This window comes from Oratosquilla oratoria, chromosome 11, assembly GCF_046742065.1.
Source record: "Oratosquilla oratoria isolate Oo_2021 chromosome 11, ASM4674206v1, whole genome shotgun sequence".
NCBI lineage: Eukaryota > Metazoa > Arthropoda > Malacostraca > Stomatopoda > Squillidae > Oratosquilla > Oratosquilla oratoria.
Window position 1 is genome coordinate 33975620 of NC_134787.1, and position 27045 is coordinate 34002664.

Here is a 27045-nt window from a genome sequence, read left to right on the forward strand (position 1 = left end):
ACCTATACTCTACCTCCACCTCCACTCCTCCCTTTCCTGTCACATTCGTACCCAAATATCTAAAGCTATCCACTTCCCCCAGTCTCTCTCCCTAATACTCACCTCCAATTTGCTGCCACATTCTCCCATTGTACATTTCATCACCTTTCTTTTGCCCACATTTATCTTCAACTTCCTTCTTTCACACACCTTCCCAAACTTCGTCACTAACTTCCTCAATCCCTCCTCCAATCCTGGTACAAGCGCAGTGTCGTCAGCAAACAACAATTGGCTTATCTCTCCCTTTTCTCCCTTTTCTTCGACCATTTCTAACCCCCAGCCCATTACCCTTGTGTTTACCTATCGCATCCCCCCATCCATGTATGAATTGAACAGCTAAGGCGACATAATACATCTCTGGCGAAGTCCTACCTTTACCTCAAACCACTAACTCTCTCCATCTCTCATTCTAACTCAGGCTATACTACTCTCGTAAAAACTCTTGACTACTCTTAAGAGCTTTCCTCCTATTCCATATATCTACAATACCTCCCACAGTGCCTTCCTGTCTACCTTGTCATAAGCCTTTTCCAGATCCATAAAAAAAACCTTTTCCTAAAGCTTTCTCACATATCCGTCTTACCACAAAAATCTGATCCACGAAACACCTACCTGTCCTAAACCCACACTGTTCTCCATCAATTACTCTCTCTGTTCCTCTCCTAATCCTCTCAATCAAAACCCTCTCATAATCTTTCCCAACTACACTGAACAAACCGGTCCCTCTAAAACAATTACACCTATACTTGTCCCCCTTTTCCCTTGTAAAGTGGAACTATACATGCACTCCTCCAGTCCTCCGGCACTCTATTATCTTTTAAACAACAATTAAACAACCATACCAGCCAGTCCACCATCACTGTACCTCCCTTTTCTAGACCCTCAGCAAGACACCCATCCAACCCAGGTGTCTTATGTGCTCTCATCATTATAATAACTGCTTTCGCCTCGTCTTTCTCATTTGAGCAGTTCACTTTAAGCACCTCCCTACCTTCTGTCCTTTTCCTCTTTATCCATCTATCCTCCACTCTCAACTTACCTTGAACAAAAAAAATGATCTGATATTCCCCCACTCTCCCCTTAGAACATGTACATCCTTAACTCTTCCTACTATTCTCCTGGTTACCACTACATAGTCCATTAATGCTCTATCTACCATCCTCTCCCACGTCTATTTCTGCTTAACTTTCTTCCGAAACACTGTATTTGCTATCATCAACTCTCTAGACACATCTCCACCATCAACTCTCCACTACGATTTTTTCCTGGAACTCCACACTTCCCAATCACCCCGTCTACTGGTTCATATCCTACCCTAGCATTAAGGTCTCCCAATATCACTACATTGACATTTCTCCATAAACCCTCTATGCACTCATTTAAATCTATCCAAAAAAGCCTCCCTATCATCTACACTCTTCTCAATACCAGGCCCATAGGCACTTACAAAAACCCACATCTCCTTCTCCAGTTTTACCTTTATCTACATTAACTTTAAAGAAACCTCCTTCCACACATTTACCCATCTTTTCGCTTACTAGTATAGCCACCCCATCTCTCCCTCTTTCTCTCTTCTTCCTAAGACCCTCCCAACTACACTCACAAACTCAAAATCGCCCCTCCCTCTCAACTTAGTTTCATTCAATGCCAAAACATCCATCTCTCTTCTCACAAACATACTGCCTATCTTTTCCCTTTTACTCTCATCTGTACCATATCCACGCACAATAAAAGACCCAAACCTAAGGGTACTGGTTGGAAAACTCCTAGACCCTCTTATGCCTTTCCTTTTTTCTTCTTTTCTTTTCTTTTTAGGAATATCCCCTTTGGGGCTAAGTAAATTTATTTGGCATTGCATCAATATACATGAAGTGCATTTAATGAAAAGAACACATAGTTCGAAATAACAATTACAATTGCCGAGAATGACACAAAAAAACATGTAAGCTTATTTCCATTGTGGTCCTCAGGGAGAAGAATGCCTAGTACTATCCCCGTCCCGTTTTTTGTCGCCTTATACGATTCAAGTGGAAAGACTTGGTGGCAATATTCTTTTCCCCTACCAATGGGTTTGGCGAAATGAGAAAATGAATTGTCAGGGAAATTGTATAGAACAGTATAAGAGTGAGGGGACGGCATAACGGAGGGACAGTCGCAGTATAATAAGTATCATAATTTCTCTATGAATAGAGATTTCCTCTACTCCTTAATAGAACCTAAAGTAAGGTGCATGCTACTAAGCAGTTTTTAACCCCACAATAAAAAGCTGGCAATGCCCCAGACGAAGGTTATCATAACTAAATTCAGTAAATGAATGCGCACACAGATCAATGAATATAAAAAAGCACAATCTGAAAGACACATTTGCATTCGATTTCTATTTTCTATGATTCTAAGTTAAATATAAGAAATCTTATTTTTCCTAAACAATGAAAATATTCACAGTAATTTCATTCACGTATCGAGTGTGAACACGTGAAATACTGTAAACAATACCGAGAAGTGTGATGGCAATTTGTTTTCTGTGGAACTACGACGAGATTCGGTCTACAGACTGAGACAAAAGTAGGGATTAACCGATGAAGAGGGAAAATATACTATATATATCCAGACAAACTGAAAATTACATCTCCATATAAGTATGTAAGGTGTTCACAAAGTTTGGATCAAGCCTCTAAGATTAAGTTGAATATTAAATAGCTATTCAATAACTTCGTTTGATACTTTTGGAGCATTTGCAACTATTGATGATTCACATGCGTCAAGTAAAGTTGTATTAACACACGTAGAATGTATTATCAATCAGTGATGAAACTAGTTAAAGTGAAGTGGTCAGTAAATTATTATTTGCAAATCATCAAATGTTTTACAAGCCCACATTGTAAACTTTAAGTCTTTATTTATGAAACCTTTCTCAGAAATATTAGCTGCATTGCCTGCAAACAAGTGAGATTTTTATCAAAATTATAAAATATCAATGAAGATGCAGATGCCACTTGCTTCGGGCATGCTTCGTAGTCAGCCTTAGGCATGTGTATTGTGTGCCTTGACCTCCTCTGGAAGCTCTGCAACCATGAAGGAGAGGATCTGGTTGGGATGGTCTTTGGTGGTAGCAGCCTTCCTCTTCATGGACTGGCGAGTCTTCTCCACCTGGCATCCAACTGCATCAGCGAGGTGGTTGTGATCCAACACAACCCGAGGTTCACTGACAGTCTTGGGGTCTTGATGAGAGCAGGGCATTTGAGGGTAGAGGAACGCTTGACACACTGCCAAATGATCTTATCAACTGACTTGGCAACATGCTTCTTGGTGTACATAAAGCCATCTAGACAGATCTTCTGGTTCCCTCTAGATGATGTGATGACTTCGAGCTCAGCTGGCATGGTTGAATAGCTCAGTGAATGTGATATGACATCTCTTGACAGGCTAGGTTTATATATAGAGCTCCACAGAGGTGTAGGAGAGGATCTGGTTGGGACGGTCGATAAACTGGAGCTAAAACACTTCATGACAGAGTACTTGCAAAAAGTCATAAAGTACCAAAAAATAGGAATAATACACTAAAATAAAAAATGTATACAAAATAGTAATATATTGAAAGGGAACCAAAAAAAAAAAAAATTAGTTTGTGGCCCAAAAATCCACCCCAGGTGGCCCTTGTGGCCCAAATATCCTAGGTTGCAGTTTCATGGCCCAAATATCCTAGATTCATGCCATATACCAATAGAAAATTAATTATTAATTTGGTAAATCATAATACATCAACATAGTATGTGATTTTCTTGGCAAAAATCAATAACAAAAAAAGTTGCTAAAACCGATTTATTAACGAATGAAGTTGTGGTGGTTGAATGATATGCCATGTTTGTTTTGATAGATGCCTAAGTCGAAGAAATGAAAAGATAAATTCATCCATTCTAACCTAACCTATCTAGGTTTTAGCAAGTTTTTTGTTATTGATTTCTGCCAAGAAAATTGCATATTACGTCTGTCTATTATAATTTACAAAATATTTCATTTTCTATTGCTATATTGCATAGGTGTACACAGCTAAAATTTACCGATTTGCTTGTAGCAAGGTTTTTTGTTATATCCACAAAGAAAATCGCATATTATGTTCATGTATTATAATTTACAAAATTAATATTTAATTTTCAAATGGTATATCTTGTAGGTGTGCACAACTAAAATAATACCCCAAGTTTTATTATACATAGAACATGAGTAGGTGTTCTGTACTAAAAGTGTAGGTATTTTTTTTTTTTTTTAAGTGCACACCTATGCGCTATAGCATTAGAAAATTAAATATTTTATCAATATGATAAGTATTTTTCTTTGCAGAAATCAATATTAGGAAATGTTGCCAAAACCTATGCAGAAACAAATGAAATAGCTTCAACTCCTTTAGATGCCATCTTTGTCTTGATAGATTCAGAGACAACAATGGCAACCCTTATGACCTCGAGAATTACAGGTACTGCATTACTAAATGTTGGTTAGGTTAGTTTAGAATAGATAAACTCATCATACTTTGATTTTTTTTACCTCTGCTTCTACCAAAACAAAAATGGCATCTCAAGCAACTATAGTGGCTATGTTTGTGTGTTAATAACTTTCAGCAACTTTTCCTATCATTGAATACCACCAAGAATAATGTATATTACATTGATGTATTGTAATTTACAAAATCATTATTTAATTTTCTATTGCTGTCATGTAGGTGTGCATGGTATTATTTTAGTTGTGCACACTTATGCAATATATCATTAGAAAATTAAATATTAATTTTGTAAATTAGAATATATGAGCATAGTATGTGATTTTCTTGTCAGAAATAACAAAAGACCTTGCTACAAGCATATTTACTAATGAACGAAGCTGCTAGGATATGGTATGGACACCATGCTGTCGTCTCTCCAGTCCAGTAGCTGTCAGTTAGACGATGACTTTCACATTGTGGACCTGGTATTCTCCAACTACAGGTGACATTAATAAGTGCTGTTACAAAGACAATAGGGCTTCCTTGGACTTTATGAGAGAACATGGGGTTCTGCCATCATCTGTTAATTGCCTGAGGCACAATAATAATCAGTCCGTCAGCATCCAGGAAGATGACAACCGGATGATCTTTAGAATTTGAGGAACTGAATAACTAAATATAGGTTAGGTTACATAGGTTAGGTAGGTTAGTTTAGAACAAATGAATTTATCATCCTTTCATTTCTTCAGCCGGCATCTATCAAAACAAACATGGCGTATCATTGAATTGCTGTGACATCATTCATTAATATATCTGTTTTAGCAACTTTTGTTATTGATTTCTGCCAAGAAAATCGCATATTACATTGATGTATTATAATTTACAAAATGAATTATCTATTGCTATATCACATAGGTGTACACAACTAAAAATTTACTGTGTGCACTTCTAAAAATTTACATTATATATATATATATATATATATATATATATATATATATATATATATATATATATACATATATATATTATATATTCTTTACAAGGGAGGTAGCATAAATCCACTTCCACCCTTTTCATCCCCACCCACTCCCATTCGTCACACCTACCTCTTTTCTTGGCTCCTCCTGGATGATGAGTCATCCCTGCACCTCTCCCATTGCCCTGGGTCAGAAGCAATTCTGCAAGATGCAGCACATTCACAGGAAGGCCACTTTATTTAATTGGCAATCCCCCCCCCTCTATGTCCCCTCATGCAGAAAAAGAGAAGATGGGGAGAAATCCATTTGGGTTGTGTCAAAATATCATTCACATATAGCCACTCTTTAACCCCCTATCTCCCACCCACTCCCATGCATCACAGCATCGTCCACACACAACCATTCTCCACTCACCCCTAACTTTGTATTCTCCCTTTCTCAACAGACATCCCCCTGTTTCAGAATGCTCCAATTGCCCCATCCATCCATCTCATCCTTGGTCGCCCCTTCTGTTTACTCCATCCACCTCTGCCTTCCACACTTCTTTTACTAATATTTCTTCACTCAATCTTCCCATGTGTCCAAACCATCCTAATACTCTTTCATCAACCTTATCTCCCAATTTCTTTTCCACCCCCCACTCTCATCCTCTCCTCCTCATTTCTCAATCTATCCAGCCTAGTAACCCCTACCATACTTCTCAGACATTTCATCTCAAACACATTTAAACTCTTTCTCTCTTCCTCTCTTATGGTCCATGTTACTGCCTCATACAGTGCTGTCTGCACAATCACTCCTTCATACAATCTTTTCTTAGCATCCATTCCCAAGTATCTTTTTCTCATTACACTTTAATCCCCCAAAGCATTTACTTGCTTCTCTCAATCTACAATCTACCACCACTTCCATTCCTCCCTTACCTGCTACATGCACCCCCAAGTATCTAAAGCTATCCGTTTGCTCCAGCCCCTCGCCTTTATTACTCACTCACAACTTGCTGCCATCCTCTCCCCTTGTACATCTCATCACTTTACTTTTTCCAATATTCACCTTCAACTATCTCTTCTTGCACATCTTCCCAAACTCCATCACTAACTTCCTTAATCCCCCCTCTGGTTCTGCTTCAAGTGCAGTGTTGTCAGCAAACAACAATTTGTTTGTCTCCCATTTTTCTCCATTTTCTGTAACCATTTCCAATCCCCTACCCATTACCCATGCATTTACCTCCTGCACCACCCCATCCATGTACACATTGAACAGCCATGGCAACATGACACATCCCTGGCAAAGTCCCACCTTTACCTCAAACTACTCACTCTCTCCATTTCTGATTCTAACACAGGCTGTACTACTCTCATAAAAACTTTTGACTGCTCTTAACAGCTTCTTCCTAATCCATATATCTGTAAAACCTCTTACAGTGCCTTCCTGTCTACCCTGTCATAAGCCTCTTCCAAATCCGTAAAGGCCCAAAAAAACATCCTTACCTTTCACTAAAACTTTATCACATATATACCTTACCACAAAAATCTGATCCACACAACCCCTACCTAAGTTTTATTCTACTTAGAATATGACTAGATGCTCTGTAATATATAAAATATAAATTAATACAAAATCGATACAATGCAATACAGTATGAAAAAAAGAGTAAATGAGTTATGACATACAACACTCACCCATCAAGTTAAGCCTCAATGCCGTACAGGGAAAGACTGACTTGACAATATCCAACAAGATGGGCATCAACTCCAAGTATGTTATGTCATGCAAAACAAAGGCAGCATACCTTGTGGCAGAATCATACTCATTTATGTTACAGCATACAATAATCTCCCCTTCATCAAAAATAATCTTAAAGATTTCATCACTTAGGTGGTTGTCTATGCCTATCTGACCTTTTTAGACAAGGAAAAGAGTTAGATTTGGTTGCATCATTTTTGCTGTCATCATCTTATAATAATCTCTAGCAGGGGCACACCCCAGATTTTTTTTTTTTTTTTTTTTTTTTTGGGGGGGGGGGGATGAAAATGAAAATTGAGGCAAGGAAATATCTAATGCTAGTCACTTTTTTAACTTCTGTGCATTTGAAATAGACAGTGGAATGTTTTATTTATATAAACAAAACATACATGATTGCAAATCGTTTTTATGGTTATCATAGTGACTGCATTAATAATATAATTTGTTATGAAATAAAATAGCATTAATTTGATCTGGTTATATAAGAAAATAAAGTAGAATAGAATTACTGAATACTAACCAGAATGTAATTAGAAAGTACACTTATGATTGTCTGAATTACAGTAATACGTACAACAAATTTATTTTGTTTAGTATGCTTGTAAATCTAAAAGAATACTTCACTATTAGTAAACAAAATTGTTAATAAACTAGAAACATTTGAATCAAACTGGAAAGTTAATGTAATACATTATTAACATAAAACATTTCAAGTACATACCACTGTCAGTTAAAGTTTGATGCACATTTTCCTAATGCGAGCTTTTGAAGCTAGTTCAGCAATGATATCTTCTTCATTGGGCACCTTATTCCTATGAATATACATGAGTGCCAGACCTGACAATCTTTCTTCATACATTGTTGACCTGAGGTGTGTTTTTAATTTTCTCAGGCACCTGAAACTATGTTCAACTGATGCTGATGTGACTGGAAGAATACAAAGAATCTTAATGAGCTGGAAGATGTTGGGATAAAACACACCAAGGCTTTCAAGTGCGAGGACTTTTGAGTATGTTGCCGGGATTATCTCTTTACTCATGCAACTCACACTTTCTGTGTTCCATTTATGGCACCATCTTTCAACTTTCCCATGCAGGTCTGCCCACATTCCTGGCAGATCTTCTTTATAGAACTCAGCAGCTTCCTTCATCTGATCAAATGTGGTTTTGCTAATATATTTTGGAATAAGATATTGCAAGCATAGAGCTGTCTGGGTGTGAGAGCTGAATCGTTCTTGTACTTGTTGTAGCAGGTTATCCAAGTACGAGTATGGCAAGAAAACTGAAATCCTAAGGTAGGATTCAGGTTCGTGTGTTTCTAGATTCGACCTCTTGGTTTGCTTTGTACATTGCCATGGCACTTGTATTTGTTCACCCAACATATTTTCAGCTTCCATGAAAATGATATGGAAGTTCTCCTCAGAATTAGCTCAGATGGATGTAAGTGTCTCCAGGAGGTTATTCACTTTTTTTTGCACATTGGAGTATGTAGAGTTTGGGATTTTGGAGCTGTACTGATATTGGCAGTAGTAGCTTAGTAAAGTGTTCACGTACACAAAGAGCCACTTCAAACCGATGTACTGTCATGGCAGCTAGCATTTGTGAAGCCTTTAATGATGCTGTGTGGTCTTTCCAGTCACATATTTCTTTCAAAGTGTTCATAATTAATTCAACCAATTTCTAGTCCAACTTGATAGGCTACCACTTACTCCGTGTGAAGCTAATTTGTAAGTAGCCTTTCATGGGGGACATTATCAAAATCTTTTGCAAAGTCTAGATATATTAAATATATATTGTTTCTTTTGTCATAATTCAAGATGACCATGTTGTAGAATTTAAGTCATGCAAGAATGTTTCTGGCTGAATCCGTGCTAGCTATCATTTATCAAAGTTACTTTATAAATGATGTTCGATAGCATCTCTGATGATAGTTTCCATCATTTTTCCTATGATTGAAGTCAAGCATATAGACCTGTAGTTATTTGGTTTCTTTTTTCACCTTTTTTGAATATGGGAGTAACATTAGCTAGCTTCCATTCTCTTGGGACATCTATGGATATGATAAGAGTGTCACCGAGAAAATCTATCAATCGACTACCTATATGGCCATATTCAAGGGTCATCCAATCAATGTCAGTAAAATTGAAATCACCCATTATCAGTAAGTCCTGGTTGCGGAAAATAATTCTTGAAACAACAGTTTGTTGTCTACTAATGATAATGTTTTTGGCCTGTATATTACACCTACATTCATTTTTTGCCCATTTGTTTGCGTTAATTCTACCCACAAAGCATATGCATCCTGTTTTTCTATTTCTCTAAAACATAGGCATGGACATTGCTTTTAATGTACAACAAAACACCCCCACCTTTCTTGTAGTTTATATCCTGATGAAAGTGTTTAAATTCAGCTTCAAACCCCTTTACCATTTAACCATGTCTGTTATTTCTATCATATTGAGATTTTTCTTTTGACATATGCCAGTATTTCTTGGGATTTATACACTAAGAGCATTAAAGTATACATAGTGTATTAAGAAACTCATGATTATTTCTTTTTGACATGTTTTGTATTTCAACATCATGCCTTACATTGTAATTTTGTTTTTTATTGACACCTTGCTCTATATTGACATTTGGTCCTTCATTGACATTCAGTGCCTCATGGTCATCTGGTCCCTCACTGTCATCTGATGTCTTATGTATACCTTGCCCCCTTACATCACCGCGTTCCACACTGGCCACCCGTTGTTCATTGACATTCTTTCCGGCATCCCTTCCTGAAATGATATTTTGATCTCCACTGACATTATATCCTACCATGATATTTTGATCTCCACTGACATTATATCCTACCATAATATTTTGTCCACTATCATTACATATCATTGTGATATTTTGTCCTCCACTATCATTATATCCCATTGAGATATTTTGTCCACTATTATTGCATCCCATCATGATATTTTGTCCTTTGACATTACATCCTAATGTAATATTTTATCCTCTACAGACATTATATCCTAAAATGATATTTTGTCCTACAATGATATATTACTTTACATTATTGCTATACCCTACTCTGTTTTCCCCAATACACTTCATTTCCCCTTCCCTTCAAGTTTCTACCCCAAAAAAGGAACTTCATTACAAACTCCCACAGTGAGGTTTGTAAGAACGTCTTTGCCTCTGTGAGTAAGGTGGATCCCATCAGAAGTATAAAGGTCATGATGTCTGGAAAAGAGATACCAAGGATCAAGAAAGTGGTATCCCATTTGTGTGCACAATCATGATATCCTCTCATTGCACCCTATGGTTCTATTGTTCCAACATGAGCCAGTGTAGATCCTCGGAAGGACCCCACAGACTTCATGATGGCTCCCATGCTCCTTCATCTCCTGAAGAAGGACCTTGTAATTCAGAACAAGTTCCTCTGATCTCACCCTACCCACATCATTACTTCCCATGTGAACAATCGTTACCATGTTCGTCTGCCTTTGCTCCCTAATGATTTGGGTACAATCGGTGATCCCATGGCCCAGTTGACATACAAGCTTACAACGTTATCTAGTCTCCCGCAGCAGGATGTTGTCATAGCCTTGCACAATGGAGTCCCCCACCACCAAGAACTCCTGATTTTCAGCCACCTCATCCTCCAACAGAGCAAACTGATTGCCTAGAGCCAACGGTTGCTCCACAGGGCACCCACTTACCGAACACGGGCTTGACAAACAGGACCCCACAGAGCGCCACTCACAGCAGTGACAGAAGTGGAAGAGGTGGTATGTTCTTTGGGTTGTGGGGAGGATTCACTCTTCTGACAGAGTACCTTATTGAGAAGATGAATCTCCTCCTCACACATCCTGAGACAGTCCTCCAGGTTCACACAATCTTCACAAGCCATTTCGCTCCTCCTTCGGCAGTACAAACAGCAAAGAGAAAATTATAAAACAACAAAAGAAACAAAAGCTGTCACTAAATAAACTAAGTACATGAAATTTACTCTGCTTATTTTATACTATTACTCCTACCTTTGGAGTACAGTAATAGACTACTGTTTTGATTCTAAATTACTAGAACACTACAATTTATCTTATAACTGTATAGTGTTATACAATTACAAAAACACAACACAATCACTTGTCACTAATCAAAGATGTAAACTTCACAAGAAGTAATAAACTTAACAAGAGGTATTCGCTAGCTGGTGTCTCGACAGAAGATGAGTTCTCAAGCCCCTTTTACTCCATCCATCCATCTCGTCCTTGGCCACCCCCTCATGTTCACTCCTTCCACCTCTGCCTTCTACACCTCTTTCACTAATCTTTCTTCACTCATTCTTTCCATGTGTCCAAACCATCCCAATACTCTTTCATCAGCCCTATCTCCCAACTCCCTCTCCACCCCCACTCTCCTCCTCACCTCATTTCTCACGCTATCCAGCCTAGTAACCACTACCATACGTCTCAGACATTTCATATCAAGCACATTTACTCTTCCTTTCTTATGTTCCATGTTTCTGTAAACAGATGTATATATGTATATTTTTGGGAGTGCTGGACTGTCATGATATATTTTAAGTAATGTTTAATAACTTGTTGACAAAATAGTCAAAGTTTATATTGGGAGTTTTTCTCTTGGTCTGGAAAACAAATAACCAGAGTGTGTGTCTCCAGATAAAGATGAGTGTTGTCAGTTTTGAAGATAGGTAGTAAGGAGATGAATGTAGGGAAAAGCTATTTGTTTATTCTTCTTCTTCTTCTTATTATTTTCTTTTTTACTGATGCTATGCAACACCAATGCCATAATTTTAGAATATTGGAACTCAATTATTATTTCCATATCTGGGTGTTTTCCCATTGTTATTTGATAATTCATTGCAGTTGGTTTTGTTGGCAGTGAGAAAAAAAGAAAGGAATTTTAGTTCAAATTATAGACACCTTAAGTTTATCAGAGAAATGCTCTGCATAGATTATAAAGTTTGTCTCATGATTGCAGATGTCAAGATGGAGGGAGAAGCCCCACATAAAAATCATCGTAAGAGCAAGACATCCTTCAAACCCAAGAAAAAGAAAAGTGTGGTTGAAAAAGAAGAAGTTGATACTTTGAGTGAAAGAAAAGCAAAGGTGATTCTCTCATATTACTGTACTTTGCTATTTAAATATACAACTGTAGCATATCTTTGCATGTTTGAGTTTATGTTTCATTGTTACAGTCTTAATAGGCCTGGGACCAGTGATGGGTACCTGCTTGTGGTAGTCTTACAAAATGAACAGCAGAGAGAATCATCTCCTTGCTGCCCATTTGCAAAACCTATGAACCCCTTTCACCTCTGTATAGAGGTGTACACTCAGTCTGTGGACTAGGCCTAAGCTCACACTCTATTAACCTCAAAGCTGTATTCCTTCTATCTTTTCACATATGAAGTGCTGACAACCATTGACTGCTCCCCTCTTACTACTGTCAGCTGGTGACATAGAAATAGGCGTGCACTAATTAAATGCAGACATTAGTACAGAGTTTCTTCTCAGAGGGATCTGTGAGAGGGCCCAAGGTCCATATCCAATTGCTGTGGGGCTGTAGGTTTCCAGTATCAAACTCATTGCAACAATTACTTTTCAACAGCTATTGTGTTCCTCTCATATGTATATGATGGAACATCTCTTGCAATTTTCTCACTGTGTACACCATCTTTCACATATGAGTAACTAATTGTAATATGAATATATATGATAGGAGCTATGCTCATGGGGTCTCATCTCTGTTTCTCCAATAATTCAAGCCACAAATTAATGCATTTGTACAGAAAACTGTATTTTCAAACATCCTTCAAACATTTCTTGATTAACTTTCTTGCTATGTCCTCTACATATTCTTTTGACCTGTACTAATGCATCTTTTTCTTTGTATCCTAATATCCATTTTATGATCATTATGTCTTAGCATTTGAGGTCATGCTAAAAGAGGGCCCTTCTTAATATAAAAGAAAATTTCCTCTACATTAGGTTTACTTCCATTATGCCTTATGTCTGATTATTACATTAATTTTTCAGTTGAAACATTATTGTACACATCAACACTAAGTTTGTCAACATTTCTATCTGATCCCATATTAGAAATTACGTATCCAACTTTTTTTCAGCTTGGTGAAGAAGGAGTAGATGCAGTAAGCACATTTGCGAAGCTTCCCCTGAGCAGGAAGACCTTGAAAGGTTTGAAGGATGAGGGATTCTTAGTTCCCACTGATGTACAGAAACAGTCGCTGGTCTTTTCCCTGTGTGGAATGGATGTTGTAGCTGCTGCTAAGACAGGGTCAGGAAAGACACTAGCTTTCATCATTCCAGTACGACATAATTGGTTTTGTTTATGAATTATAAGGTTTTGATTATAAATCAAAATAGATGTTTGTTCACCATAGATCAGAATAGCGATTCAACTTCCATTTGAGCAGTGATGATTTTATTTTTTTCTGGAATTCTATATATGTATATATATATATATATATATATATATATATATATATATATATATATATATATATATATATATAATATAATATATATATATATATAATGTTAGTAAATTTGCGGACAACACTAAAATACATACATACATACATATACCAAGGCTTTTTTCCCCTTACAAGGGAAGTAGCCAAAAAGAAAAAGTCATAAAATCATTCCCACCCATTCCATCCCTAAATACACTCCACTCCCCTCCACCCTCCCTCCCCCTGGGTGGGGGGATGGGAGGTGAGGTAGTATGTATAAGAAAAATTTGACGCAGCCCAAAGGGATTTCTCCCTGTCTTTTCCTTTTCTGCATGGGGGGATGGAGAGGGGGGGTCGCCAATTTAATGAAGCGGCATTGCTGTGGATGTGCTGTGTCTTGCGACACTGCCTCTGACCCAGGGCAGTGGTCAAGGTGCAGGGATGACCTGTCATCGAGGAGGTGCAAAGATGGGAGGGAGAGTGGAGGGGAGTGGAGTGTATTTGGGGATGGAATGGGTGAGAATGGTTTTATGCCTTTTTCTATTTGGCTACCTCCCTTGTAAGGGGGAAAAAGCCTTGGTATATGTATGTATGTACTTTGTTGAAGGCTTTTTTTGTAAGTCTAGGAAAGCACAATCAGTCCATCCATATCTTTCTTGTATTATATCTGTCAATCTTGAGCAGAAATAGATTAAATTTGTGGCTCATGATCTTCCCTGTCTGAATCCAAATTGTCTTGGAATTTAAGAGAGATAGAGAGGAAATGATAGACTGTGTTTGAGATGAAATGTCTGAGAAATATGGTAGGGGTTTCAAGGCTGGATAAAGTGAGAAATGAGAAGGTGAGGAGGAGAGCAGGAGTGGAAAAGGAGATGACAGATAGGGCTGATGAAAGAGTATTGGGATGGTTTGGACACATGGAAAGAATGAATGAAGAAAGATATTTAAAGAGATGTGGAAGACAGGTAGAGGGAGTGAATTTGAGGGGACGACCAAAGATGAGATGGATATATGGTGTGAAGGGGGTGTTGAGCAAGGGGGGAATGTCTGTTGATAAAGGAAGGAAGAAGGCAGGAGATAGGGATGAGAGGAGAGTGGCTGTGTATAGGTGATACTGTTATGCAAGGGAGGGGTAGGGGATGGAGGATGCTTAGGTGTGAATAATATTTTGATGCAGCCTGAAGGGATTTCTCCCCATCTTATCTTTTTCTGCATGATGGGATGGAATAGAGGGATCACCAGTTAATTGAAGCAGCCTTGCTGTGGATGTACTGTGTCTTGGTACATTGCCTCTGACCAGTGAGTAGGATACAGGGATCCATCATCCTTGAGCTGAGATGAGAGGAAGGAAAGTGTGGTGGAGGGGAGTGGAATGGGTGGGAGTGGGTATGTGCCTTTGACTTGGCTACCTACCTTATAAGAGGAAAAAAGCTCTTGATATATATAGATATAGATATAGATATAGATATAGATATATAAAGATATATATTTACGGATATAGATATATATATATATATACATACATACATACATACATACATACCATAGGATGGGATAATTGGGCCATCACTGGGGGGTAAATGGGCCATATAAAAGTTATTAATTTTTTTAATCAAAATTGGTTTCAAAATATTTCACTTTTACCCTGAATAAATACCTACCTCCATTTTACCAGAATTCTATTTACCAGTTGTAACATAATTTTTAATGCATGAATAACTTTTATATGGCCCATTTACTCCAGTGATGGCCCGATTACCCCATCCTACGGTATGTATATATTTTTTGGGCAGTCACTAAATTCTTTACTTAATTGTACTTTTAAATGAAGCATGATATTATTTAGAATACATTTTGTCCCCTTCCTCTCTCCATCTCTCTCCAGTCTCTGTCTCTTTCTTGTTTCATCTCTGTATATGTGATAAATATAATACTTCCTTTGCAGTTACTGGAGACCCTGTTTATGAAAATGTGGACAGGAGTGGATGGCCTTGGGGCTTTGGTTATAACCCCAACAAGAGAACTTGCTTATCAGATTTTTGAAGTTTTGAATAAAATTGGAAAACACCATGATTTTTCAGCTGGTTTAATTATTGGTAAGAGTGGTATTTTATGCAATGGTAGATCTGGAAATTAGTTGGTGCTGGTTAGGACAAGAATGAAATTACATTTTTCTCTTTACAGGTGGGAAGGACCTGAAGTATGAGTGGAACCGCATCGGTCAGTGTAACATTATGATTTGCACTCCTGGGCGACTCTTGCAGCACATGCACGAAAATCCAGAATTCAATTGTGAAAATGTTCAGGTAAGCTCTAGCACATACAAGAATCTAAGGAGATGATGAAAAGGAACTTGGAAAAGGGTATTCTATCTTATCTATCTACATACCAAGAGCTTTTTGTCTCCTATAAGGAAGGTAGCTAAGTCAAAAAGCACACACCCATTCCACTCCCAACCACCACCATTGTTTCCCTCCCATCTTAGCTCCTCATGGACAAAGTCCTCCCAGTCTCCCACACACTGCCCTAGGTTAGAAGCAATGTAGCAAGACACAGTATGTCCACAGCAAGGCCGTTTCACTTAATCAGTGACCCTCCCCTCCCTCCTGCAGAAAATGGAAAAGATGAGGAGAAAATAGAAAAAGTGTTATTTGTGAATAATGAGAGGAGAAGGTGGCAGTGAGTTGAAGGTAAGCCTTAAAAGAGAGAGGGTGGAGGAAGTGAAGAGCTTTAAGTATTTAGGGTCATGTATTATTGAATGGAGGAGTGAAGGAGTGGGGGGTGGAGGTAAATTGTGGAGTACAGGAAGCAGATAAATGTCTTGGTAAATGAAAAGTGTTGTGAGAAATGAGTATGTGTGGATGAATGCAATGAGACGACTGCATAAAGTGGTGATTGTACCCATGGCACTGTATGGAGCAAAGACTTTGAAATTAAATATTTTGGTACAGTGACGCCTATGTAGGCATCATGAGGTGTGAGTGGGTACATGAGGATGCTAGCATGGACGTCTTGGTTATATATATATATTTTTTTAGTTGTACATGAGTTACCCCCAGATTCTGTGAACTGATTTGATCATGTTTTCTGTGTTTATTATGACTCAGAGTAAAAAAGAATGAGTAATGCAGCAGTGAATTTATATTTTATAATGCGAGTAGTCTGATGCAAATTACATATGGCAGCTGATCCTGCATATGACAATTTGAGTTGTACTGAAGTGGTTAAGGGAGACAAAAAGGAGGAGCATGTAAGGTTACAGGGATGGATAAAGTGATAAATGATGTAAGGCAGAGCAGAGAGTGGGAATGGAAGGAGAGCTGGCATAGAAAGTTAATCAAAGAACACTGGGATGATTTGGGCATATAGAAAGCATGAGTGAAGAAAGACTATTTAAAATTATGGAAGGTAGAGGTAGATGGATTGAACTTGAGGGGAAGACTAAGAATGAGATGGATGGATAGGTGAAGGTGGGCTTTAGATTTAAATTTATTTAAGAATAACTCATTCAGATGTACAGTATATGGATTTGGTAACTAAAGTTAGTTAGGATGAATGGTGTTAAATTTCTCTCTATACCAAGGGTTTTTTTCCCCTTACCAAGGAGGTAACCAAAGTCAGAAGGCAACCCACTCCCATCTATTTCATCCCTATCCACTACCCTTTCCTCCCTCTCAGCTTCTCATGGGTTACAGGTCAATGCAGCAATGCAGCAAGACACAGCACATCGACAGCAAGGCTGCTTCACTTAATTAGGGACCCCCTCTTCTCTGTCCCCTGATACAGAAAAATAGAAAATGAGGAGAAATCCCTTTGGGCTGCATCAAAATATTCACACTTAATCACTCCCTAACTCTCCCCATCCTCTACCCACTCCCCTGCATCACAGTATCATCCATACATGACCACTCCCCAATCACCCCTATCTCCTGCTTTCTCCCTTCCTTGCTCAACTGATATCTCCCTCTTGCTCAGCACCCCTTTCACCCCATCTATCCAACTCATCCTTGGTTGCCCCCTCATGATCACCCCATCCACCTCTGCCATCCACACCAACTTTACTTATGTTTTTTCATTCATTCTTTCCATTTGTTCAAACCATCCCAATACTTTTTCATCAACCCGATCTACCATCTCTTCCACCACCTTTTTTCTCCTCACCTCCTCGTTTCTCACACCATCCAGCCCTACCCTACTTCTCAGACATTTCATCTCAAACACATTTCTTTTTTCTTTTTAATGTTAAAACAATTTAAAATAAGTGATTGATACTGTATTGATTTCATATCTATGCAAGTGTGTTTTTCACAGGAACATAATTTAGTAAATGTTACACTGTGCTGAAGAAATAGAAAGCCATATAACTATATATCTTTATTTATTTGTTTGCTTGTAAAATGGAGTTTGTTATTGGTTTTTATGGTATGAGATATATAATTTTTTTTCACATTTGTACTTCTAGATGCTGATTCTTGATGAAGCAGACCAGTGTTTATCCATGGGCTTTGCAGAAACCATGAATTACATATTTGAAGGTTTGCCTCTAGAAAGACAGACTCTCCTATTTTCTGCCACACAAACAAGGTAAGAACATAAGAACAAAAAGAACGAAGGAGACAACAAAAGACAATGCCTGAGAAGTATGTTGGTGGTTACTAGGCTAGATAGAGTGAGAAATGAGGAGGTGAGGAGGAGAACAGGGGTGGAAAGGGAGTGGGGAGATAGGGTTGATGAAAGAGTATTGGGATGGTTTGGACACATGGAAAGAATGAGTGAAGAAAGATTAATAAAAGAGGTGTGGAAGGAGTGAACATGAGGGGGCGACCTAGGATGAGATGGATGGATTGGGTAAAAGGGGTATTTGGAAAGAGAGAAATGTCAGTTGATGAAGGACGGGAGAGGACAGAAGATAGGGGTGAATGGAGAATGGTTGTGTATTGATGCTGTGATGCATGAGGGAGAGTGCGTGGGGGATGGGGGTGAGGGAGTATGTATGAGAAATAAATTGATGCAACCTGAAGGGATTTCTCCCTGTCTTCTCCTTTTCTGCATGAGGGGACAGAGGGGTCGCTGAATTAATGAAGCGACCTTGCTGTGAGTGTGTTGTGTCTTGCGACACTGCTTCTGACCCAGGGCAGACGTCCCCCAAATCAGGCTCGCCCAAAGTGGCTCGACAAAGAAACTGAAAAAAGTATTGCTAAAAAGAGACAGGCTTATAATGCATCTAATGACTCGGGTGAATATAATGACTTAAAATTATTTATCAATACAGAGAGATTTAAAAAACACAATACCAAAAACAACACGACAATATGAAATAAACATCGCTGATAAATTCAAAGAGTTCTATAGTTACATTATAAATAAAAAGGTTATTAGGAATCGCATTGGCCTACTATTATCTGCTGAAGGTCAACTTGAATATTCAAGTGAAATAGTATGTAACATCTTAAACAATTATTCTAGCTCGGTATTCGTAAACGAAACACCTCGAAGTGAACTCCAAACTGAAACCTGTGAAAAGTTTAGGGTGAACTTACTACGGCAAATATAACAAAAGAAAAGTTAATAAAACACCAGGGCCTGACGGTTGGCATCCAAGAATCTTAAGGGAAATGAAAAATGAGATTGTTGTTCCATTAGAAATTATTTTCAAGAAATCCATCATATCCGGAGATGTCCCAAGAGAATGGAAGCTAGCTAACGTTACTCCCATATTCAAAAAAGGTGACAAAAAGAAGCCAAATAACTATAGGCCTATAAGTTTGACTTCAATCGTAGGAAAAATAATGGAAACTATCATCAGAGATGCTATCGAACATCATTTAAAAAGTAACCGTTTGATAAATGATAGCCAGCATGGTTTCAGACGGAAACGTTCTTGCGTGACTAACTTACTCGAATTCTACAACACAGTTATCTCGAATTATGACAAAAGAAACAATATAGATTTAATATATCTAGACTTTGCAAAAGCTTTTGATACTGTCCCACACGAAAGACTACTTACTAAATTAGCTTTACACGGAATAAGTGGTAGCCTATTAAGTTGGACTAGTAATTGGTTGAATGATCGAAAACAGAGAGTTGTTTTAAATGGAAAAACTTCTAGATGGAAAAATGTTACAAGTGGAGTTCTTCAGTGTTCCATTCTTGGGCCACTTCTATTCACAGTATATATAAATGATATAGAACATGGACTAAAATCTACTGTTTCCAAATTTGCTGATGATACAAAACTGTGCGGAATGGCAAATGATCACTTAAACCAATTAGATATTCAAGAAGGTTTAGATATATTACAGCAAAGGTCTGAAAAGTGGCTAATGAAATTTAACACAAGTAAATGCAAGGTAATGCACATAGAAAAATAACAGTAAGCACGATTACAAGTTATTTGGAAATTCATTAACAAAAGTGGATAGTGAAAAAGATCTCGGCGTAATTATCAGTAACGATCTCAAATCAACCAAGCAGTGTATTTTAGCCTCTGAGAAAGCAAATAAGATTCTAGGACTGATTGCGCGATCTTTTGATTTCAAAAGTCCATCACTCATTAACAAGCTATATAAATTGTTAGTTCGTCCACATTTGGAATATGCTGTTTCCGTATGGTCACCGAATCTCATTAAAGACATTGACAGACTGGAAAAAGTACAACGGTGAGCCACAAAACTGATTCCAAATATCAAAAATAAATCATACGAAAATCAACTAAAACATATGAATCTGTTTTCCCTAAAAAAGCGTAGACTCAGAGGTGACTTGATACAGGTCTTTAAAATTCTAAAGGGAATTGACATCAAAAGTGACAAAATTTTCAGTCAATGAGAATCTGACAAGAAATAATGGTCTCAAACTGTCGCGAAATAGGTTTAATTTAGAAGTGGGTAGAAACAACTTTGCGAACCGTGTAGTTAATGAATGGAATAAACTTCCTGCAGAGGCAGTGCAATGTAGCTCAGTTCGAAGCTTTATGATTCATTTAAATAAACACATAAGCAAGATGCAGTAATGCCTACGCTTTATCTTATATTATTTGTTTATTTTTTGTTATCATTTGTCTGTTTGATTTTCATTTATTATTAGTTATATGTCAATTTATTATTATTTACTATTTACCTGTTTCTTTATTATTCAACTATACCTGTGCATTTATTTATGTGTTTAATTTGTTATTTACATTATGATAGTTTTTATTTATTATTCTATTATTGTGATTTTTTTTCGCATCCGACCTAGATATGGACCAAAAGGTCTCCTGTCGGCATGCTCCACCTTTGTAATCCTTTGTAAGATGCAGGGATGACCTGCCATCAGGAGGTGCCAAGATAAGAGGGAGGGAAGAGGGTAGAGGGGAGTGGAGTATGTAGGGGATGGAATGGGTGGGAGTGGTTTCTATGCCTTGTCTTTTAGCTGCCTCCTGTGTAAGGGGGAAAAAGGCCTTTGGTATATATGTAACCACTGAAAAAGTGATCAAACCCGCTCACAGAATAAGAGGGTCACTCGGTTACTACTACAAAATAAATATAATCTGGAAGCCGATGCTATCATCTTCATATACTCACTCGCACCTCATGACGCCTAAGTAGGCATCATTGTATTCAAGAGACTAGATACATCTCCACCATCAACTCTCCACCATTATTTTTTCCTGGCACTCCATGCTACCCAACCACTCCATCAGTTGGATAGTCTCTTACCCTAGCATTGAGATCTAATACCACTACATTAACATTTTTCCCTAAACCACCCATTTAAATCTATCTATAAAGCCTATCTTTCCTCTACACTCTTCCCACTATCAGGCCCATATGCACTTACAAAAACCCACATCTCCCTTCCCAGTTTCACCTTCATCCACATTAACCTTGAAGAAACCTCCTTCCACTCCACCACATGCTTACCTATCTCTTCACTTACTAGTATAGCCACCCCTTCTCTCCCTCATTCTCTCTTCACTCCTGACACCCTCCCAACTACACTCCCAAACTCAAACTTGCCCCTCCCTTTCAACTTAGTTTCACTCAATGCCAACACATCCATCTTTCTTCTCACAAACATACTGCCTATCTCTTCCCTTTTACTCTCATCTGTACCACATCCACACACATTAAAAGACCCAAACCTTAGGGTTCTGGTTGGAAAACTCCCAGACCCTCTTATGCCTTCACTTTTTTTAGGAATGTCTTTTGGGGCTACAGAGAGTAGGATGCCTAGTCCTATTCCCATCCCTTTTTTTTTTGTCATCTTTTACAACTCAAGTGGGTACACTCACTGGCAGTATTGTTTCTCCCCAACCACAGGGTTCAGCAAAAAAGGAAAAACATATTCAGAGAAGTGGTACAGGACAGTATTAAGAGTGGGGGACAGCATAATGGAAGGACAGTTGCAGTATTATAAAGTAGCATAATTTCCCTATCAATAGAAATTTCCTCTCTCACAGACAAAATGATGTGTGGCTCTGGTCTGTATGGGTACCCCATATAGACCCTAAAGTATCAGCCTTATGCTACTAAGCAGATTTTAACCTCAATAATATGCAGCCAATACCCCAGACAGGGGGAAATTAGATCATCATAATTAGGCTGGAATACCTTTTTATATATTAACTTAAAAAAAAAAAAAAAAAAATCTTGTGGGATAGCTATCATATTTCAGCTATATATGTGTGATTCCAAAGGGAGCCTTTTGTACCAGAGTATCAAATGATTACCGGTGTTATGAGTTGCTGAAAGAGAAAAAGTGGTGGGATGGGTTTTTCACATATATAATGTAGATGCTTGCTGGCTGAGTGGGTTAGAATGCCTCTACATGCAGCAGTGGTTGAAGTGGTGGCAGTTCAAACCCTGCTGCCAGTGAGTTAGGCCAAGAGTGGTTCATTGTAATTCCATGCTATAGAGTCCTCTGATAGTGGGAGTTTGCATTGTTAAACTGAATCATAATGCAGATGTTTGCTTAGACTTGGCCAATCCCCATGTAAGGAAGAGTCTTTTGATATCTTTATGTATATAAAGCAACATATTTTCAGGTAGACATCAAGTTGCAGTCTCATATTTATTTATTTGTTTGTTTTTTGGGCCTTTATGGATATGGAAAAGGCTTATGACAGGGTAGACAGGAAGGCACTGTGGGAGGTATTGCAGATATATGGGATAGGAGGAAAGCTATTAAGAGCAGTCAAGAGTTTTTATGAGAATAATAGAACTTGTGTTAGAATCAGAAATGGAGAGATTGAATGGTTTGAGGTAAAGGTGGGATTTCACCAAGGATGTGTTATGTTGCCTTCGCTGTTCAATTTATACATGGATGGGGTGGTGCGAGAGGTAAGTGCAAGGGTATGGGTCAGGGATTGGAGAGGGTTAAAGGAAATGGAGAAAAGTGGAAGATAAGCCAGCTGTTGTTTGGGAAAGTGTGTGAAAGAAGTTGAAAATAAATGTGGGTAAAAGTAAGGTAATGAGATGTATAAGGGGAGAAAGTGCCAGCAGACTGGAAGAGAATATTAAGAGAGAGAGATTGGAAGAAGTGGATAGTTTTAGATGCTTGGGTGCAAATGTGGTGGGAAAGGGAGGAGTGGAGGTGTAGGTAGAATGTAGATTGAGAGAAGCAAGTAAATGCCTTGGGGGATTAAAAAGTGTAGTGAGGAATGGACATTTGGGAATGGATGTTAAGAGGAGATTATATGAAGGAGTGATTGTGCCAACAGGACTGTATGGGGCAGAAACATAGAACATAAGAGAGGAAGAAAGGAGGAGTTTAAATATGTTTGAGATGAGGTGCCTGAAAAGTATGATAGGTGGGGGCTACTAGGCTGGACAGAGTGAGAAACGAGGAGGTGAGGAGGAGAACGGGAGTGGAAAGGGAGTTGTGAGGTAAGGGTTGATGAAATAGTATTGGGATGGTTTGAACACATGGAAAGAACGAATAAAGAAAGATTAGTAAAGGAGGTGTGGAAGGCAGAGGTAGATGGAGTGAACATGAGGGGGCAACCAAGGATGAGATGGATAGATGGAGTAAAAGGGGTATTGGGAAAGAGGAGAATGTCTGTTGAGGAAGGATGGGAGAGGACAGAAAGGGGTGAATGGAGAATGGTTGTATATGGATGATGCTATGATGCATGAGGGGGAGTGGGTAGGGGTTGGGGGTGAGGGAGTATGTGTGAAAAAATAATTTAGTGCAGCCTAAAGGGATTTCTCCCCATCTCTTTTTCTGCATGAGGGACAGAGTGGGGTGTCGCTGATTTAAAGAAGCTACCTTGCTGTGTATGTGTTGTATTGTGTGACACTGCTTCTGACCCAGGGCAGTGAGCGAGATGGAAATGCAGGGATGAGCCGTCATCCAGAAGGAGCCAAGATAAGAGGGAGGGAGAGTGGTGAATGGGAGTAGAGTATGTGGGGATGAAATGGATGGGAGTGGATTTTATACCCCCCATTTTTTTTTTTTTTTTTTTTTTTCTCTTCTTCTTCTCTATCACCCTTGTAAGGGAGAAAAGAGCCATAGGTATATGTATGTATATATTTTATTTTTATTACAGGGAAGTCAAGGATCTCATTCGTGCTGGTTGCCACAAACCTGTTTTTTGTTCCGTTCATGAGCGGTCCAAATCCACAACACCAAAAACGTTGAAGGAAAGTTATGCAGTTTGTGAAGTGCACAACAAATTTACATTCCTGTGGTCATTTGTCAGACATCATAGGAAAAAGAAATTGCTTGTGTTTCTTGCCACTTGTAAACAAGTAAGTATCTTTTTTTAACCCTGAGATGACACCAACCTCTATGACACATGAGTGGAAGTGGGGTACATCTGGTCTTGGGGAATTGTGTTTTTCGGGGTGATGAGAGCAGGTAAGGCACCTGGGTTGGATGGATGTCATGCAGAATGTCTGAAAAAAGGAGGCACAGTGATGGTGGACTGGCTGGTGAGGTTATTTAATGTTTGTTTAAGAGAGGGTAGAGTGCTGGAGGACTGGAGGAGTGCCTGTATAGTTCACTTTATAAGGGAAAAAGAGACAAGTATAGGTGTAGTAGTTTCAGAGAGGTCAAGTTGTTAAGTGTAGTTGGGAAGGCTTATGGGAGGGTATTGATTTAGAGGATTAGGAGAGGAACAGAGGAGTAATTGATGAGGAACAGTGTGAGTTTAGGACAGGTAGGGGTTGCAGGGAGGTATTGCAGATATATGGGATAGGAGGAAAGCTTTTAAATAGTAGTCAAGAGTACTAGGGGTTCTGTTAGGATTAGAAATGGAGAGTGAATGGTTTGAGGTAAAGGTGGGACTTCAGTAGGGATGTGTTATGTCGCCCTGACTGTTCAATTTATACATGGATGGGGTGGTGTGAGAGGTAAATGCAAGGGTAGTGGGTCAAGGATTGGAGATGGTTAATGAAAATGGAGAAAAGTGGGAGATAAACCAGTTGTTGTTGTTTGCTGATGACACTGTGCTTGTAGAAGGATCAGAGGGATCGAGGAAGTTAGTGACAGAGTTTGGGAAGGTGTGTGAAAGAAGTAAGTTGAAAATAAATGTGGGTAAAAGTAAGGTGATGAGATGTACAAGGGGAGAAAATGGTAGCAGACTGGAAGTGAGTATTAAGGGAGAGAGACTGGAGGAAGTGGATAGTTTTAGATACTTTGGGTGAATGTGGCAGTAAAGGGAAGAGTGGAGGTGGAGGTAGAATGTAGATTGAGAGAATCGAGTAAATGCCTTGGGGGATTAAAAAATGTAATGAGAAATAGACATTTGGGAATGGATACTAAGAGGAGATTGTATTTTTTACTTAGTTGTATTATACGGGAAGAGAGCTATGCTCATAGTGACCCATGTTTGTATCTTTCAGCATAAGTTTGTTCTTAAATTCTTGTATAGTTTTTGCATACACTGTTGCCTCATCCAATTTGTTCTAGATATCCACCACTCTGTGTGGGAAACTATTCTTTTTCAGGTCTTTTCTATATCTATCCTTTTTGAGTTTCTTTTCATGTCCTCTTGTTTTTCTCTTATCCTACTTTACTAAATCATCTCTGTCGAGGACTTTCATCCCTTTCATAATTCTGTAAATGGCCAGTAGATCTCCTCTTCCTCTTCTTTGTTCCAGGGTTGGTAATTCCAGTTTGGACAGTCTTTGTTTGTATGTCAATATAGAGTGCGTTGGTGCCATCTTTGTCATTGCTCTTTGAATTCTTTCTAATTTCTTTATATTCTTTTTAGTACTGAAGGAGTGATTGTGCCGATAGCACTGTATGGAGTAGAAACATGGAACATAAGAGAGGAAGAGTTTGAACATGTTTGTGATGAGGTGCCTGAGAAGTATGATAGGGGGGGTTACTAGGCTGGATAGAGTGAGAAATGAGGAGGTTAGGAGGAGAATGGCGGTGGAAAGGGAGTTGAGAGATAGGGTTGATGAAAGAGTATTGGGATGGTTTGAACAAATAGAAAGAATGCATGAAGAAAGACTAGTAAAAGAGGTGTGGAAGGCAGAAGTGGAAGAAGTGAACATAGAGGGGATGACCTAGGATGAGATAGATGGATGGAGTAAAAGGGGTATTGGGAAAGAGGGGAATGTCTGTTGAGGAAGGACAGAAGATAGGGGTGAATGGAGAATAGTTGTGTATGGATGATGCTGTGATGCATGAGGGGGAGTGGGTAGGGGATGCGGTTTTTATGCCTTAGTTTTTTGGCTACCTCCCTTATAAGGGGGGAAAAAGCCCTTGGTATATGTATGTATAGTCCAAGCCAATAGCATTAAGAATTTATGGCATTTTGATAAATGGACTTAGCTATCTCCCTTGTAAGGGGGAAAAGCTCTTGGTATATAGATAAATAAATAGATATGAAAAGAAGAACCTTATGCACACAGCTATAACCATGTATATAAAACTAAGCAAAACAAGTAAACACACACACTCACTTGATTTTTTAAGAAAAAAAGGTATTTTACACACTTGTCTAAATTTTATAACTTTGAAATCAGTGAACACACATACATGTATTACAATGAATATTAACATTTTTATCTTTGATATTTGCAGGTGAAGTACATATATGATATATTCTGCAAACTACATCCAGGCTTGAGTGTTTTGTGTTTACATGGAGCTATGCATCAACTGAGACGGATGGCTATATATGATGAGTTCTCCAAAAAGAAAAAAGCGTTGCTCTTTGCCACCGATGTTGCTGCAAGAGGCTTAGGTAGATAAATTTGATTTATATTTTTTTTCCCATCCCATATCCAATTGGATGTTACCCTTAAAGCAAAGTAGCTCTGTATAAAAAAATAAATAAGATGTGTGGTCAAGTAAATGACTATGAACAGGAGC

At 38.4% G+C, this 27045-nt stretch overlaps 1 protein-coding gene across 5 annotated transcripts in view; it reads left to right on the forward strand.

Moving 5' to 3' along the window:
• The window catches only part of LOC143029719 (putative ATP-dependent RNA helicase DDX10), a 61297-nt gene that overhangs the window by 464 nt on the left and 33788 nt on the right, over positions 1 to 27045 (forward strand). The window contains exons 1-9 of one of the 5 annotated variants that reach the window (XM_076192579.1): positions 1 to 2678; positions 4381 to 4513; positions 12240 to 12367; positions 13384 to 13584; positions 15677 to 15827; positions 15916 to 16037; positions 18194 to 18315; positions 24266 to 24467; positions 26755 to 26917. The exon at positions 1 to 2678 is cut by the window's left edge and continues 464 nt beyond it. In XM_076192579.1, the coding sequence (XP_076048694.1) occupies positions 4483 to 4513; positions 12240 to 12367; positions 13384 to 13584; positions 15677 to 15827; positions 15916 to 16037; positions 18194 to 18315; positions 24266 to 24467; positions 26755 to 26917 (1120 nt within the window). In that variant the 5' untranslated portion in view covers positions 1 to 2678; positions 4381 to 4482. Of the gene's footprint in view, positions 2683 to 4378; positions 4514 to 8134; positions 8252 to 12239; positions 12368 to 13383; positions 13585 to 15676; positions 15828 to 15915; positions 16038 to 18193; positions 18316 to 24265; positions 24468 to 26754; positions 26918 to 27045 lie in introns of those variants that run through there. The other 4 variants (XM_076192580.1, XM_076192581.1, XM_076192583.1 and 1 more) reach the window with 4 other exon arrangements.